This window comes from Oryctolagus cuniculus, chromosome 5 (assembly GCF_964237555.1).
Source record: "Oryctolagus cuniculus chromosome 5, mOryCun1.1, whole genome shotgun sequence".
NCBI lineage: Eukaryota > Metazoa > Chordata > Mammalia > Lagomorpha > Leporidae > Oryctolagus > Oryctolagus cuniculus.
This window is the reverse complement of record NC_091436.1, coordinates 99,431,154-99,450,878: the sequence shown is the minus strand read 5'-3', so window position 1 is coordinate 99,450,878 and position 19,725 is coordinate 99,431,154. Positions and strand designations below refer to the sequence as shown.

Genomic DNA, 19,725 nt, shown 5'->3' with positions numbered 1-19,725 from the left:
TAAGAAAATACGGTGAAGAACTACATGCTAATAAACTGGAAAACCTTGAAGAAATGGATAAATCCCTGCATACATACAACCTACCAAGATTAAGTCAAGAAGATATAGACAGTGTAAACACACCCATACCAAGCAATGAGATTGAAGCAGGCAGAGACTCCAAGATTGCAGAAAAGGGAGGGAGCTGGCTGCTCTAGTCAGGGAAAGTAGTTAGAAAAAGGTGGAGAGAGTGCAGTCTCAGGGTAGATTTAGAGAGAAAACTGCAGAGGAAACTCCATACAATTGGAGGGACACTGTGGATCTACATGGAGGGTGTGGACATGCACAATTCAGGACCCCAGCAGCCTAGAGCCTTAGAACCAGGTTTGGAGAGTGAGGACAGACCAGACTTCACAGCCTAAGCCACTGGTGATAAAGCTGCAGGAAGAGCCTGGCAGGAGTCCAGCTGGGAGCCCTGTGGGAGATGGTATACCTAGAAGAAAAAAAGGCAAGAGGAGGCACCTGTCTCTCTCCCAAACCACCCGGCACTGGCATCCTGTAACTGGCAGAGGGCAGGTGCCATAGTGGACATATGTAACAGCTGTGCCAGCTGTGTTTGAATGCCCAACAATGAGCTGAGAGGAGACACCTAAGTCTGGCCGGGAGAACTGACCTAAACTGAACCATGAAGGCATAGAAAACCTAAAGATACCAATGACAAAGATGGGAATTGAATCACCAATAAACACCCACACAACAAAGAAAAACCCAGAACCAGATGGATTCACAGCTAAATTCTACCAGACATGTAAGGAAGAATGAACTCCAATTCTTCTCAAGCTATTCAAAACAATTTGAAAGAGAGGCAGTCCTCCCAATCTCCTTCTCTGCAGCCTGCATCATCTAATTCCTAAACCTGAAAAAGATACAACAGAGAAGGAGAACTACAGACCAGTTTCCCTGATGAACATAGACTCAAAATCCTCAACAAAATACTAACCAATTGAATCTAGCAACACATCAGAAAGATCATTCACCCAGACCAACTGGGATATATCCCTGGTATGCAGGGATGGTTTAACATTTGCAAATCAATCAATGATACATCACATTAACAAACTGAAGAACAAAAACCATATGATTATCTCAATAGATGCAGAGAAAGCATTTGATAAAATACAACACCCCTTCATGATGAAAACCTTGAACAAATTGTGTATAGAATAACCATTCCTCAAATACAATCAAGGCAATTGATGACAAACCCACAGCCAGCATCCTATTGAATGGGGAAAAGTTAGAGGCATTCACATTGAGGTTGGTACCAGACACAGATGCCCACTGTCACCATAGCTATTCACTATAGTCCTGTAAGTTTTAGCCAGAACCATTAGGCAACAAAAAGAAATCAAAGGGATACATATTTGCAGATGACATGATTCTATATATAGGGGGTCCAAAATACTCTACTGAGAGGCTACTGGAATTCATAAAAGATTCAGCAAAGTAGCAGGATATGAAATCAATACACAAAAGTCAACAGCCTTTGTATACAGAGAGAAAGCCATAGCTGAGAAATAACTTCTAAGATCAATCCCATTTACAATAGCCACAAAAAGATTAAATACCTTGGAATAAGTTTAACCAAGGACATCAAAGATCTCTACGATGAGAATTACAAAACATTAAAAAAAATAATAAATAGAAGAAGACAGCAAAAAATGGAAAATCTTCCATGTTCATGGATTGAAAGAATCAATATCTCATCAAAATGTCCATACTACAGAAAGCAATTTTCAGATTCAATATGATACCAATAAAAATACCAAGGACATTCTCAGATCTAGAAAAAATGAAGCTGAAATTCATATGGAAACACAAGAGACCCTGAATAGCTAAAGCAATCTGATACAACAAAACATAGCCAGAGGCATCATAATACCAGATTTCAATACATACTACAGGGCAGTTGTAACCAAAACAGCCTGGTACAGCTGGATAGACCAATGGAACAGAATAGAAACACCAGAAATCAATCCATGCATCCACAACCAATTTATCTTTGACAAAGGAGCTAAAATCAACCCCTGTAGCAAGGACAGTCCCTTGAAGAAATGCTGCTGGGAAAACTGGATCTCCATATGCAGAAGTATGAAGCAAGACCCCTCTCTTAGACCTTACACAAGAATCCACTCAAAATGGATCAAAGACTTAAATCTACAACCTGATACCATCAAATTTTTAGAGAATATTGGGGAAACCCTACAAGACATTGGCATAGGCAAACAGTTCTTGGAAAATATCCCAGAGGCACAAACAATCAAAGCCAAAATTTACAAGTAGCATTACATCAGATTGAGAAGCTTCTGCACAAAAAAAAAAAAAAAAAAAAAAAAAAAACTCAGCAAAATGAAATGAAATGGCAACTGACAGAATAGGAGAAATTATTTGCAAATTATGTAGCTGGTAAAGGATTAATATTCAGACTATATAAAGAGCTCAAGAAACTCAACAAGAATTTGAAATCAACCAAGGTGTCCATCATCAGATGAATGGATACAGAAAATATGTTATATATACACAATGGAATATTATTCAGCTGCTAAAAAAAGAGAATGGAGTTCTACAATTTGCAGCAAAATGGACACAACTGGAGTAAATCATGTTGAGTGAAATAAGTCACCCTTGTATGTAGGAGCTAAAATCTAAAAAAACAAAATAAAAAAGAAATGTCTGTGTGTATCAGTATTGCTGCAAGTATAGTTTTATAAAACTTTGTTTTATACCTTTTCAAACCAATGATTAAGAATGTTATACTACTGGGGCCAGCACAGTGAATTCAAGTCCTGGCCAACAACCCATATGGGCTCCAGTTTTAGTCCCAGTTGCTCCACTTCCAATCCAGCTCCCTCCCAATGTGCTTCAGAAAGCATCAGAGGATAGCCCAAGTCCTTGGGCTCCTGCACCCATGTGGGAGACCCAAAAGAAGCTCTTGGCTCCTGGTTTCAGATCGGCTCAGCTCCCACTGTCACAGCCATTTGGGAAGTAGATATAAAATTCTCTCTCTGTCTCTCTCTCTCTACCTCTCTCTGTAACTCTTTCAAACACATAAAATCTTTAAAAAATGAAAAAGAAGAATGTTATACTACCATAGTTTTTATGATCTGTGATTACTCTAACATTTACTTTATATGGGTGAAATTATTTTTTCCATTCAATTATTGTTTATAGCAATTGTTTATATTCCCACTAAACCAGAGTCTTTTTGCATTTTACTTGTTAAACTTCTTATTTTGTGAAGCAAAAAATAATAAATAAATAAATAAATAAATAAATAATAAAATTAAATTAGGGATGAAGACACAACCATCTAGGAAAAAAATCTTTTTTTAAGATTTATTTATTTGAAAGAGAGATCTTCCATTCGCTGGTTCACTCCCCAAATGGCTACAACAGCAAGAGTTGCACCAGCCTGAAACCAGGAGCCAGGAACTTCTTCTGGGCCTCCCACATGGGTTTAGGGGCCCAAACATGTGAGCCACCTTCCACTGCTTTTCTCAGATGGATTAACAGGGAGCTATATCAGAAGTGGAGCAGCCAGAACTCTAACCAGCTCCTATATAGGATGCTGGCATTGTAGGTGGAGGCTTAACCTTCTATGCCACAGCACTGACCCCAGGAAATAATCTTAAATATCTAGGACTCTGTATTCATGTGACTATGCAAAAGTTGCTCCACTGAAAACATTAACTTTTAAAAAACACTAAAATTGAGAGTAAAATATGCATTGTGGGTCAGGTCTATGTAAAAGAGGCAAAACCCCATTTCAGAATATATATACTCCATCAATACTGGGATATGAATGTACATTTTTGTGTTTTATGTTGAAATGTTTAACATATATTTGTGTCTTTGTAGTTATCCACTTTAATCAAATGTCTGACTAAATAATCAACTAGCCATAACAGAAGTTTCAGTTAAGAAGGTTTCTCTGTATGTTCTTATGCATTAATATAGAATATCAGAAAACCATTTCATCTGCAAGAATAACAGGACATTTTTATACTAACTTATTTCACTCTAATTCAGTGGCACTGTTGTTCAACTCATTTCCTTGAAACACATTTTCTATGAAGTCTAATGTCTGGTGGTGCACTAAGCAGATAAAGCCAATAATGTACTACAGATTGCAACTTAGAAAAAGTATAGTTAATTCAGATTACTATCAGCAGGAAGTAATTCTAATCGATTGATGGTAATTTTTTAAGAAAAAACAGCTAAAGATTTTAAGAAGCTATTATTGAAACTGCTTTATTGTTCTACCTTGTATATTATGTTATATGTATGTACATGTTGTATGTCTACATGGGAAAATTTGTGAAGAGCTCTGTTTTAATTGGCTTATAGATAAAGATTGCTCACAAATTTAAACTGCTAAATTAATTGAAGATACCCTTTTTTGGTTCACATGACTTAAATAAATCTCTGTATCAGATGTTTTAAATGTGTTGGTAGAAAGAAACTAAAAATGTTTTAGTCATTGACATATTTGTACTTGGATTTGCTGATCAAACAAGTTACACTTGTGTTAAATATTAAAGTGATGTTTCCAAATACATGTACTTTTATCTTGAAATTTATAAAAGACATTGGACCTTTTGTAAATGTTTTCATAAGTTGTTACTTAACAGTTAAAATTGCTGCTAAGTTTTCATTTGATATTAAGTTACTGACAGTAAGTGATCTGGGAAGGCTGACTTGTTTCTTCATTTCTCTATTCTCTTCAAGATGAGAAACTGACTCTACACTGAAGGATTCTCCAGGATGTACAGTTTGATCTTTGGACCTTACAAAAGGGGTGGCTGACATTTTCTGTAATAATAGCCAGGAGGAAAAGGAGGAAGCCAGGCAGCAGTAGCAATGTAAAGATAGGTGGCAAGCCAATTAATAGCTGCTTTACACAGTGGTCTGCCATCAAGGAGACCCTACAGGCCAGTCCACCACAAATGGCATTGTTTCTCGATGTGGAAAGCCAGGGCTTTAGACGGACAGAGAAGTCGTCTTTTGGAAAGCCCTGTCAGCTCTACAAGCCAAGAGCTGGCTCACTGGGAATGGAACTGCCCTAGTAGTTGAAGGACTCCTGGGTTAGAGGTACAGACTGTGTTAGCTCTAAGCTGAAAAAAGCCCTTCACTCTGTCGCTGGAGAAAAGCTGTGGGGTTCTTGTCTTCACGCAAGAAAGAATTCAGGTGTGAGACAGAAAACAAAGTAATAAGGTTTTATTGGGGACAGGGCATCCGTCAGAATGGAAGGGATAGACAGTACCCAGTCACTTGGAGTGGGCGAAAGCAAGATTACATGGTTGAATGAAAAGAATTCACTTGGATAGGCCAGGCAGGTGGCTTAGCAGAGAGCTGAGAGCTGAGTGTGCAGTCTGTTTAGACTGGGCTTACACAGGAAAAAGGGACCAGGTTTTCCTTCCCCTCCACCTCCTATAGGACAAAAGGTCTGTGGAGAGTAAATTAGCAAATTCCTCCCCAGGTTTGGGGAGCCCTGGCACCAGACAAAGGCAAAGGAGCTTCCCCTAGGGCATCCATGAAGGCTTTATTGCCCCATGTTATCAGGTAACCGCATTTGGTCCTGAGGAAAGAGAATTCTCTTGGGAGCTTTCCTTGGTGGAAGGGCTGGAACCAGCTAGAAGGTTATCTTGGTCTGGGCAGGACTTTGAAGTGCAAAATGCTGGGCTTCTGGTGCTTTCTAACTTCCTACCTAACAACTGCAGCTTCCAAAGTACACACCACTGTTGAGGGACAGCCAAGGAGGGTCAGTAACATTGCAGGCAGAACTGTAACTTTCCCTTAGAGATACCAGCTGCCTTCTATTCAGGACAGCTGTCCTCTCAGGACAGCTAGGTGATGGAAGTCAACAGCGTATCTTCCCTAAGGAGGTTCACACCTCCCTTATGATGTCTGGAAGGTGTCCAGTGCGTAACAAATCTTCCCAGGCAGACAAATCAATTAATTCACAAGCTTTTATTGGGATTCCGCTCCCGGGCGAGGTTCACTGGTCCCAACAGAGCAGGGGCCAGGGAAGTCACGCGTTAGGGGTTGGGAGGGCTCCTTTTATAGGAGGGCGTGGGGGTTAACAGTTGAGGCAGGTCTGATCCTCATTGGTTAACCTTTAGGCACCCGTGGGAACCTTGACAAGGACTTTTCATTCCCGGAAGTGCAGGTAGGGACTCTCCATTCCTGGAAGTGTAGGCCTTCTCTCCTTGAGGATCCCAAAGCTACCAATGTCTCTTCCACTACCTCTTGTGAAGAGATAGGTCTGGATCTCACATATACCTGGTGAGGCCTTAGCCCCCCTGATTGTTATCAGGTCCCTCCTGTCGGTTTCTTTTGCCTCTCAGTGAGAAAACTTGCTCATGGTTTAGACATCATCGTTTTTTTAGGTCCTCTAATAATAGCTCTGTCCTTTGTTTTAGACCCTGTGAGTTTGAACTGCTTGTTAGATTTGTTTTCTCCAGACTTAAAACAGTGAAATTCTAGATGGCCATACACATGAAACCTCAGATAGAAGCAGTTTCTGCAAGCTGGCACTTGTCCCCCTCAAGAAGCCACCTCCTGCTGGAATCCTGTCTTGACTACCATTCCCAATGATGCCCCTTTCCAGCATGAAACAGCCAGAGTGGTCATCACCCAGTTCTCCTAACAGAAGTTAGGGGCCATTATTCTGGGGGAGAAGGTGAGGAGTCAGATGGGTTAATAGGCAGTTCAGGATGGTCCCAGTGGAAATTGAGGGTGCAAATCATCAGCAAGGTCAAAAATGCTTCTCTGTCCACCCCTTGAAAGCATCCAGTCTTATTATGAGAATAGCAAGGGAGTGGTGATTCCTTCTGAGCACCCAGTTTATTGTAAAGTAACTTAGGTATCCCACCCTTCTGATGGCTCTTTTTGTTTTATGGTGAGTGAGCCAGATAGGATAAAAGATTGCAAATCAGGTCTTTTGATGGGTTTTGTCCCCACCTTGTAACTGAGTGTCAAGTTTTTTTCTTCCCCAAAATTGTGCTTAAAAACCCCAGTACCACTGGCCCCTTTGGGTTTTGCCTTTCTTGGAGCCTCTCTCCATGCCACTCTGGCTGGAGGTCTTTGACTGTAATAAATATTGCTTTTAAATCTCAAAAAAAAAAAAAGTAAATGTCTGTGTTCAATGAAAATACTTTGACTTGGGAAATATTAAAAGTTCTTGTAGTAGCACAAGAAGAATGCAATAACCAGCCACGTTTAATCATCATGAACCCACCCAACCCCTGTCATCAACCTCCACCCAGCCCATATGCAGTCATGAAGCATGCTTATGGCTCACCAAGTTGGCTCACCAAGTGAACAGAGTCAATGGACATGATTCCAGCACAATTGCACAATTACCCACTGTGTTCAGCCTTTGCATCCTAATTCCATATACATACGCAGAACTGACAAGGAATTACACAAAGAGGGTGATAGAGATCTTCAAACGAGGAACTATATTATGTGTCTAATGTTGGATAACCAGTCAAAGGAGACTGGTGTTTCAAGGGAGGTACATTACTTACTTTTTGTTTATTATAACAATACTCCATTACTAGATTTAGTTTTTCCAGAATCAATGCTGACTTTAAGTTCATGCAGCCCACATCACTAAGTTAACTGCATACTATCATCAATAATCACCAGCTGTCCTTTCTGAGAGTCACTGAGGCACTTAGTGTGGGGGCATCTGCATTAGAGAGATGATATCCAATAGAATAAGTCATCTTGCTATGCCAACATATCAGGATGCTGCTAGAATCTTAGAAATCTGTGAAAAGTTTCTCCAGAAACTCAAGTGACTGTCCCATCAGCCAGTCAGCTGTAAAATCCAGGTGTGATTTCCTCCATGCCCCTGCAGATCACAAGTGCAGCCTCTCAAGGTTCTCTGAGACAGGCAGCTGTTCCTGGATCTCCCCAGGTGTCCTGGACAGCTGGTGTGTGGGGTTCCGTGTGGGCTTACCACCTTCGACTTTGGAACTAAATGAAGACACACGTCATTTCATTCTAAGTGTCCTTAGAGACTATATCATTTTACAGCTAGTGCTACTTCTCTGTTCACATCGTGATGCACTCTGCAGGAAAGACATAAAGGAAACTGCCACCACCTCCCTCCCTGAAAGGAGTCAGGGACAAATCTGTTCCCTACTGTCAGATCCTTCCCAAGCCTAGCCTGGCAGCAAAAGACCCTGAACTTATAACCAAAAAAACATACTAAGCTCATTTGACATCAGAGTGAAGGGGGTTGTTGAGGTGAAGGGTTGAGTTGTTGGTTATTCGGTTCTCCTGCACCTACATGGGAGACCTGGAAGAAACTCCTGGATCTTGGCTTTGCATCAGCTCAGGTCCAGCCATTGCAGCCATTTGAGGAGTAAACCAGTGAATGGAAGACCTTTCTCTCTGTCTTTCTCTCTCTGTGTCTATAACTCTACCTGTCAAATAAATAAATAAAATATTTTTTTAAAAGGTGTGCAGAAGCAACTAAGCTAGGAAGGCAAAAACAACAGCAGAGGGAGCAATCAAGAGGCTAGTGGAGCAATGATTATACCATGGTAGCAGTGAAAATGGAAATAAGGGGATGAATTTTCAATATCTTTAGAAGTAGAACCAATGGAACGTACTGAAAAGGTGAAGAAAGGAGGAATTAGTATGATTCTCCTGTTGAACTTCCTAACCTGTTATTCTCCATTGTCATACAATCTCTACTCATCTCATTTCTCCCTATTGCAATTCACCTTGTATCTTCCATTTAAAAAATGAGCAGAATAAGGACTCAGAGAACAATTGGCAGGGGACTATCTTATATAAGGTATGAAAGGATGGTCTTTGTATGGAGCTGACAGTTGAACAGGTACCTGAATGGAGGGCTAGGAGTAAGGGAAATCCAGAAAGAGAGCAGCAAACACAAAGACCCTGAAGCAAGAGAGAACTTGCTGTGTTGAGCAGCAAGGCAAGTGTGGTGGAAGCAGAATGAGATGGAAAGCAGCGGAAGATCATGTCTGAAAAAGGCCCAATCATGCAGAGCCCCAGAGGTCCATAGGAGGAGCTGGGACTTTGTTCTAAGGCATGTGGGAAGCCCTGGAGCAGTTTGCCCAAGGGAGAGACATGACAGGGTTGTCATTTTCAGAAACTCCCTGCCTTGCTTTAGGTAAACTAATTAACTTCCTCTTCCACTAAACCTTTCAATTCTTTTTTCTTATAAATTGACAAATTATAGTGTGTTTATTTTATAGAGTACAAGTTATGATTTATGAATACATTGTGGAATATTTAAATCAAGCAAATTAATATCTTCAACCCCTCAAATACTTATGACTTTTTTGTAGTAAGAACATTTAAAGTTTATCTCTCTTGGCAATTTTAAATGTACAATACAATATTATTAACACACTTGCCATACTCTACAATATATATCCAAAAATACACCTCCATCTTCTGATTTAACAAACTTTGAACACTTTGAGCATCTTCCTCCTCCCCCACCCCATCCCACAGCTTCTAGCCTCTAGTTACCACAGAAATTCCACTCTCGCTTCTGAGTTTGTTTTAATTCCACTTGTAAGTGAAAACATGTATTATTTGTCATTCTATGCTAGGCTTATTTAAGATCATCTCAATTGGGTGCAGAAAAGGTATTTGACAAAATTCAGATCCTTTCATAATAAAAACTCTTAACAATTTAGGCATAGAAGAAATGTACCTCAACACAATAAAGGCTATATATGATAATCCTACAGCTAACATTATGCTCAACAGTAAAACCTTAATACCCTTTCCTCTGAGATCCAGAACAAAAAAAAAAAAGGTGCCTACACTTGCCACTTGCATTCAACATAGTACTAAAAGTCCTTGCCAGAGCATTGAAACAAGAGAAATAAAGAAAAAGCATCCAAATAAGAAAGGAAGAAGTAAAATTGTTGCTGTTTGCTAAAGATATGAGCTTCTATATATAAAACATTAAAGAGACCCCCCAAGAAACCCTTAAAACTAATACATACAGCAAAGCTGCAGGATACAAAATCAAACACAAAAATCCGTAGTGTTTCTGTACACTCACAACAAGCTTTAAAAGAAATCAAGAGAAAATTTTGTTTGTGATAGCTACCAAAGATAAAATACTTAGGAATAAATTTAACCAAGGACCTATACAATGAATGCTGTCAAATGTCAATGAAAGAAATTGAAGAAGCCATTAATCCTATTCCAATCCACCATGCTTCAGCTGAGCTGCACAACTCTGACTTTCCATAACCGTCCCTTATTTGTTCTCACTTCTATGCACTCACCACCTGTTTCCCTGCCTCCAAGCCCCCTCTCTATCATTTCTGCCTCAAAATGTCACTTCAAAGCCTAGGTATGATGATGACTCCCTAGTTAAGCCTACTTGACCCCTCAAACTGGTAATAACCAGTCTGTTCCTTGAGTTCTCATTTTGGTTACTAGTGTCTTCGTCATAATCCCTGCCTGACCCTAATTAATGTTTCAATTGTTTGCATGTGACATGTCTCCCTTACAGTGCCATCAGTGTCTTAGAACAAGAACTATATACTCCTCATTTTTTGTTCATCTGCAAATCATAACATTGCCTTGCCCACAGCAGACCTCAGGAAATGCCTCCCAAGATAATAAATGGGCAGGATTAATGAACATAAACTGTTGTTTTGTATACAGTTCCAGTTCTAAATCCACAGCACTATCATTTCTGTATCACTAATAGTTATCCACTTTCTTAAATAACGCTTCTCTGAATCCACTTAGAAAAGATGGAAAACTGTGTTATAAGGAAGGAACAAGTATGTAGGTTATTCCCTTCCTTAAACAAAGAGAAGTTCTGTTATGCGTCATGGAAAATTAAAGCACAGTAATAAAATGCGCCAACGAGCCTTGTTGAATAATGATTTAATGGAAATGTTGCTTTGCCTTCTGTTCACAGGTCCTAACTTTCCTCCCAAATTCTTAAGCTGCATGTTCTATTTATTTTGTTTTTAGATTACATTGACAACTATTGGCTATGGAGACAAAACTCCCCTAACCTGGCTGGGAAGATTGCTTTCTGCAGGCTTCGCACTCCTTGGCATTTCTTTCTTTGCACTTCCTGCTGTGAGTATCTTTACAACAATAAAGTACCTTAAATTAGGTCTCACTGGAGTCAGCTCTTAGAAATTGGTATACTTAGGAAAATATCATTTAAAATTATGCTTTTTCTAATATCGGCAGTTCTAAATATGTTTAGGTGGACAGTTTACACATTCTGATCTTCCTTTGGAGACAGTTTGAGACTTTAATATTAGCCAGATGTTTGTGGCCAAATTATAATTCTGATGGCATCAACAGTCAGTCAGTGTGCTACAAATAGATTTAAAATATTTGTAAAGATTTAAAAATATTTCCTTTTAAACTAATGGCTCCAATTTGGTTCATAATGTGTGCTACTGAAGAAATGGATGTGCACAAGTGGGGTATTTTCCTCTTCAGATGAGTGAAAAATGTGTGACCTTAAAGGGTTCTAAGTGTGTCAGATGATTTATTCCTTATGTCATCATCATTGATTTTTCTTAATGAGCAACTTCTTCATCTTATCAGAATGAAAATCACATTTGTCTTCCCCCGAGCTTGTGATTATTTTCTACTTAATGGATGAAACTCGCCTCTCTGATCATTTTACCCTCTTGTTTCTTTAAAGGTAGTTGGTCAAAGAATTACTGCTTATCCACCAACCCCAAGCTCTAGGTTTTGTTCATTCCACTCATGCCCATGGGGGTGAGGGAGCCAACAAAAAGGAATGTCAAGGTAGTGACAGCAGGCAAGCTAAAGAAAAGTAGCCGCAGTCTTGCTCCAGACACAAGCCAATGCTGTGGCACAATCTCTCCCAGGCAGAGACCATAGAGCACCCTTCCAAAGGAAGCTTTGGAGGAGGCGGGTCAGGTGGGGATTTTCAGCACTACGGCCCTTAGCTCCCAGGACCCCTCCTCTGCCTAAGAATGAATGCAGAGGATACTCTTTCCATGGTCAATGCCCAACTCCAGACAGATCAGCTGGTTCTGCTCTAGAGCACTCAAAATCATGAAAAGAGAGTTTAAAAAGCATGTCTAGGCTTAGGCATTAGCCCACAGGTGGATTCTGGTATGGTTGTTCACTGTGTTTCTGAATTCGTCACTAGGGCCACTGTAACAAGGTACCACAGACTGTGTGGCTTAAACAACAGAAATGTGTTGCTTCAGTTCTAGAGGCAGGAAACCCAAAATCAAGGTATTGGCAGGATTTGTTCATTCTGAGGGCCAGGAGAGAAGGATCTGCCCAGGCCACTTCCTCCTGTATCTTCAGATCATCTATGTCCTAATTTCCTCCTATTGTAAGAACAGCAGCCATTTTGGGTTAGCAGGAGTTGGGAATGTCTGGCCTGTGGGCCATCTAAAGCCTGTGGAATCACTTGGTCTGGCCCTGCCAAGGCAACTGCAGGTGGGACTCAAAATTCAAAAAGCTATAGCAGGCTAAAGTTTAAGTGGATAATTTTGTATAGCCTGCAAATGATGTTATAAATAATCCAAAAAGTCCTTGGCAGATAAAAGGTTCCTCAACTCTGGACTAAGGCCTGCCTCTGTAACCTCATTTTAAACTGATTACACATATAAGGCCCCCACATTTAAATAAGGTTACATCCTGATGTATTGGGGATTAGAACTCCACATATGAAGCTTGGGGGTACACCATTCTGCTCAGTGATCTGGAGTATATTCCTTGGAGGAAAAATGATTAATCCCAGAAAATTTTGTGAAGGCCAATGTGAGGATGTAAGTCAAGTGCTTAATATGAAGCAATATCTCAATAAATGTGACTTGCCATTTCTTATATGAATGCAGAAATACATGTTTCCTGGTATAAAAATGACACAATCAAGAAGATGAGAAACACTTCAACATTTCAATTTCCAAAGTCCATCTGGCAATCTCAACATCCCAGGACAGAATAGAGACTCAGTCAATAATCAGATTCCCTGCAGGAAAATACCTTTAGAAAGAGTAAAATACCAGGCTGGTACTGAGAGGGATTAAGTTAAGCCTTCACCTGCAGTGCCAGGATCCCGTGTGGGCACCGGTTCATGTCCCAGCTGTTCATCATCCAATCCAGCTCTCTGCTATGGCCTGGGAAACCAGTGGAAGATGGCCCAAGTGCTTGGGCCCTGCACCTGCAGGAGACCCAGAAGAAGCTGCTGGCTCCTGGCTTCAGATCAGCACACCTCTGGCCATTATGGCCACTTGGAGAATGAACCAGCAGATGGAAGACCTTTCTCTGTCTTTCCCTCTCTCTGTCTGAAACTCTACCTCTCAAGTAAATTTTTTAAAAAGCTTAAAAAGAGAAAGAGTAGAATATTGTCTTGGGATAAAAACTTCTGGGTTTTTAATCCTGAAATGATGTCACACAGTACCTGCTACATTTATGATTATATTTATCCTTTTTTTTCTTTTTTTAACTTTTATTTAATAAATATAAATTTCCAAAGTACAGCTTATGGATTACAATGGCTTTCTGCCCCCCCATAACTTCCCTCCCACCCGCAACCCTCCCATCTCCAGCTCCCTCTCCCCTTCCATTCACATCAAGATTCATTTTCGATTCTCTTTATATACAGAAGATCAGTTTAGCATATATTAAGTAAAGATTTCAACAGTTTGCTCCCACACAGAAACATAAAGTGAAAAATACTGTTTGAGTACTAGTTATAGCATTAATTCACATTGACCAACACATTAAGGACAGAGATCCTACATGAGGAGTAAGTGCACAGTGACTCCTGTTGTTGATTTAACAAATTGACACTCTTGTTTATGGCATCAGTAATCACCCTAGGCTCTTTTCATGAGTTGCCAAGGCTATGGAAGCCTTTTGAGTTCACTGACTCTGATCATATTTAGACAAGGTCGTAGTCAAAGTGGAAGTTCTCTCCTCACTTCAGAGAAAGGTACCTCCTTCTTTGATGACCTGTTCTTTCCACTGGGATCTCACTCGCAGAGCTCTTTCATTTAGGTCCTCTTTTTTTTTTCCCAGAGTGTCTTGGCTTTCCATGCCTAAAATACTCTCATGGGCTCTTCAGCCATATCCAAATGCCTTAAGGGCTGATTCTGAGGCCAGAGTGCTGTTTAGGACACCTGCCATTCTATGAGTCTGCTGTGTATTCCACTTCCCATGTTGGCACATATATCACAACCCCTATGATTTAGTGAATAACTATGAACAAGAAAATAGGCAACCCTGGATTATTAAAATAGACAATGATATATGTGCTGCTCCAGAGGAGGGCCTCATGAGACCTAATTAATTAGTCTCATTAGCAGAGAAAATTCTGATTGGCTGACTCCGCAGTTTCACAATTCTTTGAAAATTATAAGCAACAGGCTGATAGAACAAACCAATGGGAAGAGATGGTGAAAGCCTGATAGCAAGGGAAGGAAAAGAAAATATGTAAGAAACAAGCAGACATAAGTGTTTAAAAGGTATAAAGACCTGGGGCCAATTAGCATAATGGTTCAGCCTACTTCTGGAAGCTGGCTATATCTAGCACAGCAAAGTACCCAGTCCACATAATGAAACCCTAAACCATAACAGGGAGATTAAACTCTGTTGCTACATTAAGCTGAAACTCAAAGCTTAAGTAGTAATTCTTGGAAATCTTTTCAATAAAATAATTAAAATTTTCAATGAGAATTCAGTAAACATATGTTGAGAATATTTTTTAAACTGCTTGAAAAGACTAGAACATTTCCTAACAATTCCAAGAAAAGCAACCTCTACTACAGCTCTGTTTAATGCATCCACACACATAGTGCTAAGTCCTATATCAAGTGTTAAAGGGATCATATAAATAAGATCAAGTGTCTGGTAATAATAATAGATAGAATTAAAAAGGAGAGAATGTTCCAACATGGGAAGCAGTCCACACAGCAGACTCATAGAATGACAATCACTTTAAATAGCACTCTGACCTCAGAATCAGCCCTAAAGGCATGCTGGTCTGGCTGTAGCCCCTGACAGCATTTCAGGCATGGAAAGCCAAGACACTGGCAAAAAAATGTTCTATATGAATGATCTCTGTAAGTGAGACCCCAGTGGAAAGAAGTGGCCATCAAAGAAGGATGTACTTTTCTCTGAAGGGAGGAGAGAACTTCCACTTTGCTTATGGCTTTGTTTAAATACTGAAGGAGTTTGTGGATTCATAAGGCTTCCATACAGGCCACACAGCAGGCTTATAGAATGACAAGCACCCTAAACAGCACTCTGGCCTCAGAATCTGCCCTTAAGGCATTCGGACCTGGCTAAAAAGCCCATGAGAGTTTCTCAGGCATAGAAAGCCAAGACACTGTGGCAAAAAATGGCCTACATGAAAGATCTCTGTGAGTGAGACCCCAGTGGAAAGAAGGGGGCATCAAAGAAGGAGGTACCTTTCTTTGAAGGGAGGAGAGAAATTCCACTTTGATTGTGGCACTGTCTAAATCCTGGCAGAGTTTGTGGACTCAAAAGGCTTCCATAGCCTTGGCAGCCTCTGGTGATCACTGACATAAATAAGAGTATCAGTTAACAACAGGAGTCACTGTGCACTTGCTCCCATGTAGGACCTCTGTCCTTAACGAGTTGTACTATGAGAATTCAAGGTAAAATTTGTCTTCAAACAGTACTTTATACTTTGTGTGTCTGTGGGGGTGCAAACTGTTGAAATCTTTACTTAGTATAGAGTTGGTCTTCTGTATATAAAGATAATTGGAAATGAATCTCAATGAAGAATGGATGGGAGAGGGAGTAGGAGGTAGGATGGGGGGGTGGAAGGGCAGGTATGGGGGAAGAACCACTATATTCCAAAAGCTATACCTATGAAATTTATATTTATTAATAAAAGTTTTCGTAAAAAAAAGGCTTCCCTGGCCTTGGCAGCTCATGTCAAAAGCCTTGGGTTATCACTGACATCATACATGAGAGTGTTAATTGTTAAATTAACAACAGGAGTTACTGTGCACTTACTTCCCATGCAGAACCTCTGTCCTAAATAGTTATATTATGAGAATTAACTGTAAAACTTGTTTTCAAACAGTTTGTGTGTTTGTGTGCAAGTTGTTGAAATGTTTACTTAGTATAGAGTTGGTCTTCTGTGTATAAAGTTGATTGAAATGAATTTTAATGGAGAATGAGAATGTGAGAGGGTCACTCCCATTCCCATTGGAAGTGGAAGTGGGGGTGGGAGTGGGAGGGCGAGTGTGGTAGGAAGAATCACTATATACCTAAAGTTGTATTATGAAATTTATACTCCTTAAATAAAAAGTTTCCTTGAGAAACTTTATACCTGAAAGAGAAAGGTGGCTAGAAATATCATTCTGTCCTATGGATCTGCAAGCTAACGCTGTTATCTGATTGAAACTCAAGGGACCATACTGGCATTTTGCTGGAAAAGTTGGGTCTCTTCTGTTTGAGTTTCCTCTCACTCAGCAAACCTGAGGACCAAGGAAAGAAACAGCATTTCCCCATCTTATTCTCAAAGCAGAGGGACTCCCCCACGCATCACGGAGTCATACCTTCCCTTGCTCCAGAGGGGAGTCACTCCCCCTATGGCAGAGAAAAGCAGCCCCAAAATATTAACAACTGTTTACCATGTGAGGGGTACAACTTAGGTTCATTTAACCTGGTTGATATTGAGAGGAAACATTTTAAATGTTTACCAAAACTTTTTTTTTAAACTTGCTGTTTATGTAGCACTTCTGAGCACAGTATTAAAACTTAAAACTCAAAAATTTAAATATCATTATCATAGAAAATTAATGAAAAAATTCAGCTGCTAAGAATTTGCGACTCTTGGTGTCAATATTTGAAGGGCTGGCACATATGTTCAAAGACCAAGCCATGTTGTACATGTGTATGTATCATAATAGGCTTTAACAGACTTCTATTTAAGTGTACTAAGCTGTGTGCTAAGAGAGGGGTGGAGGAAAGTTGGAATGGAGCCATAATGAGACAGTGAGCAGGCCTTGTTTAATAACTGCTATAATGTACAGTCTGGCGCAAGAGATATGTAGCAAACATTTGCCATCTACTAATATATGTTTCTAAGCAATGCCAGCGTGATTTTCAGCACATTTTAGTTTGTTTGGCAGATGCTAAATCAGTGCTGTGTAGGGCCTGTCTTCATTTTCCAAAAAGGATTTCACCCTGAACCTCATCTCCGTGTAGTAAGTGTTCAAAAATGGTAGATGTTATTGTTAATTCAGTATCTACAGGATATAAACTATGCTACATATGAGTGGATTGTATATATGAATATAATTTATGCACATGTAATATACAATGTAAATATATGCTGTAAATTTGAATGCTTTCTATTCTCTTACATGTTAATACTTCAAAGAAAAATTACATTAAAAGGAAAATCAATCTTTTTCCTAAATAAGAAAAAGTTAAGGCTTAAAAACAGAGGGTCATTTGTATAATCTCTATGTGGAGGAAAATGTTATTTGAATCTATAAACCAGCCCATAGAAAACAATCTTTCTAAAGCTCAATTTGTGCAGTCACAACCTACATGAGATGGAGACTTTGGAGAGCATGAGACAGTCACTGAAAAAGAGATGAAAAACAGAACCTATGATGTAATTTCTGATTTCATACTTCAGTCATTTATCCTAATTAATAATGGAGCAGATCATCGCATATTAATAGCAGATAGTATTATTGTATAACTGTATATTTTAACATGGTTGCATTACTTATTGCCTGGTTATTGTCAAAGATGTACTCAGAATTGTGAAATCTCAAGATCAGAAGGAAGGTTAAAGGCTATCTAGGGGCCAAAAATATCTCAGCCAAGTTGTCATCCAGCTGAGACTTAACACCTCCTAGAGGTGAAAAATCTACTACCTCTCCAGGCAGCCAATGCCATCTTTGAGCTAGTTTAAAAGTATGAGGAAAAGAAAAGCAACCATTACTTACCTGTGGCAAATACTGACTAAATGCTTATAAGATGCCCATCTCTAACCTAGGGGTTAGACTCCTTGAAGTTTAATAAAAAGCTAATCATTTATTGCTAGCAAGTATAATCCATTTGCTTGGAAGCAGTGAAAGTACAAGTACATTCTAATAAATGTGAGAGTTGGATGCAAAGCACAGAGGCTGAATTTAGCAAACTCTGAAAGCCATGCCAAGACTGAGACAAGGCAACTTGGTCTCACAATTGTTAGACCAAAGCAAACTGAAAAGAGGGGAAACATCAAAGAACCAGAATTGTGAAGGATCAAAATGATGAGCATAAGGACACCAAAACTGACTAGAATAATTATAATAAAATAATGTAAACATAGAGGGATACTAATCTTACTAACCCCAAAATTGGAATAGGTGAGCCAAATCTAAGAAAGCAAAGAATACTGCTATGTGAGAGTAAAACTGAGGAAGATCAGGTTATGCTTTGCAGTGACCCATGATCTTGTCTCTTGTACAGTCAGGAAAGATGAAAATCTTGCATCTGTTCAAGACTGAGTGTTTGTTAGTCTCGTCTGGGTAACTCTTCTCTCTTCACTTTATTTTGGCTGATATAGAATTATAGCATCAGGAAGGACTAGAGCTGGGACAGCTCTTTTAAGCTGTCTCCTTCATTTCATGGATGAAGAGTATGCAATTTCAGAGTTTCATCAAAATACAAAACATACTCCGTGTCCACATCAGTGAGAATTTAACTCTTCCAGATTTAATACTCAGCTCTCTCCAAAACCTCAATTCATATCCTCTAAATTCTATCACTGGATAAGACCATTGCTATAACTTAGGCATGAAGCAATGTCATGGAGAAGGCCACATGTAGTTTTTAATTTATAATTTGGTGGCTCTGACTGTACCACAGAAGACAATAAATGAGGATGCCTAATTGAATTACTAAAGAGCAGAAGTTGCTGTATCTCTTAGCAGCTTGCCCAACAACTTGCCTATGGCTGATGGTATTATAATAGAAATAAATAGTGTTTGTTTTAATAAGAACATGTTTATGGACAGGTTATATACTGTTTGTCTTCTGTCAGGCTTATTTTAAAAGTTTTTTAAAATATTTGTATTATTTAACAGTGCTTTTGAAATTTTTTAAGTACTATTTTTATATTTTGTTCCAGGGCATTCTTGGCTCAGGTTTTGCATTAAAAGTACAGGAACAGCATCGCCAGAAACACTTTGAGAAAAGAAGGAACCCAGCTGCCAACCTCATTCAGGTAAATGTCAGTGCATTAGATAGATGGCAACATCTGTCTCCATAAGTGCTTATTGGGTCATTTTCCAAACTCTGTGCTTCATTGCTTGGTAGAGCTACTGTTTTTGTTCTTTAAAAAAAAAATGAAGTCAGAACTTAAAGTAAAATCTTGAATTTGATCAGATGCACCTCCTTTCCCAAACAGAAAGCTATTTTTTTTTTCAGGAAATGGTCCATGCATTGTTCATATTAATTAACTATACCAGCCAGGCCATGCAGAGGTTAGCAGTTGTGTTGCTTCTGGAATGACCTGCTATGTCTTATGAATTGCTTGGTGAAACATAATTGATCATTAAGTGATAGAGCAGAACACAACACTGTTTCCTGCATTACAATTACTTTCTCCAGGCAGACATATGCCACTGTTCTGAAGAACAGCATATTTATTTAGCATGTCAAGGTTTGGTACCT

The 19,725-nt window shown here is 39.4% G+C and overlaps 1 protein-coding gene across 3 annotated transcripts in view; it reads left to right on the top strand.

The window, feature by feature from the left end:
• KCNQ5 (potassium voltage-gated channel subfamily Q member 5) overlaps positions 1-19,725 on the top strand; it is a 634,869-nt gene that overhangs the window by 523,194 nt on the left and 91,950 nt on the right. For all 3 annotated transcript variants that reach the window (XM_051854552.2, XM_051854551.2, XM_051854550.2), the window contains exons 6-7: positions 11,035-11,145; positions 19,181-19,276. In XM_051854552.2, the coding sequence (XP_051710512.2) occupies positions 11,035-11,145; positions 19,181-19,276 (207 nt within the window). The remainder of the gene's footprint in view (positions 1-11,034; positions 11,146-19,180; positions 19,277-19,725) is intronic.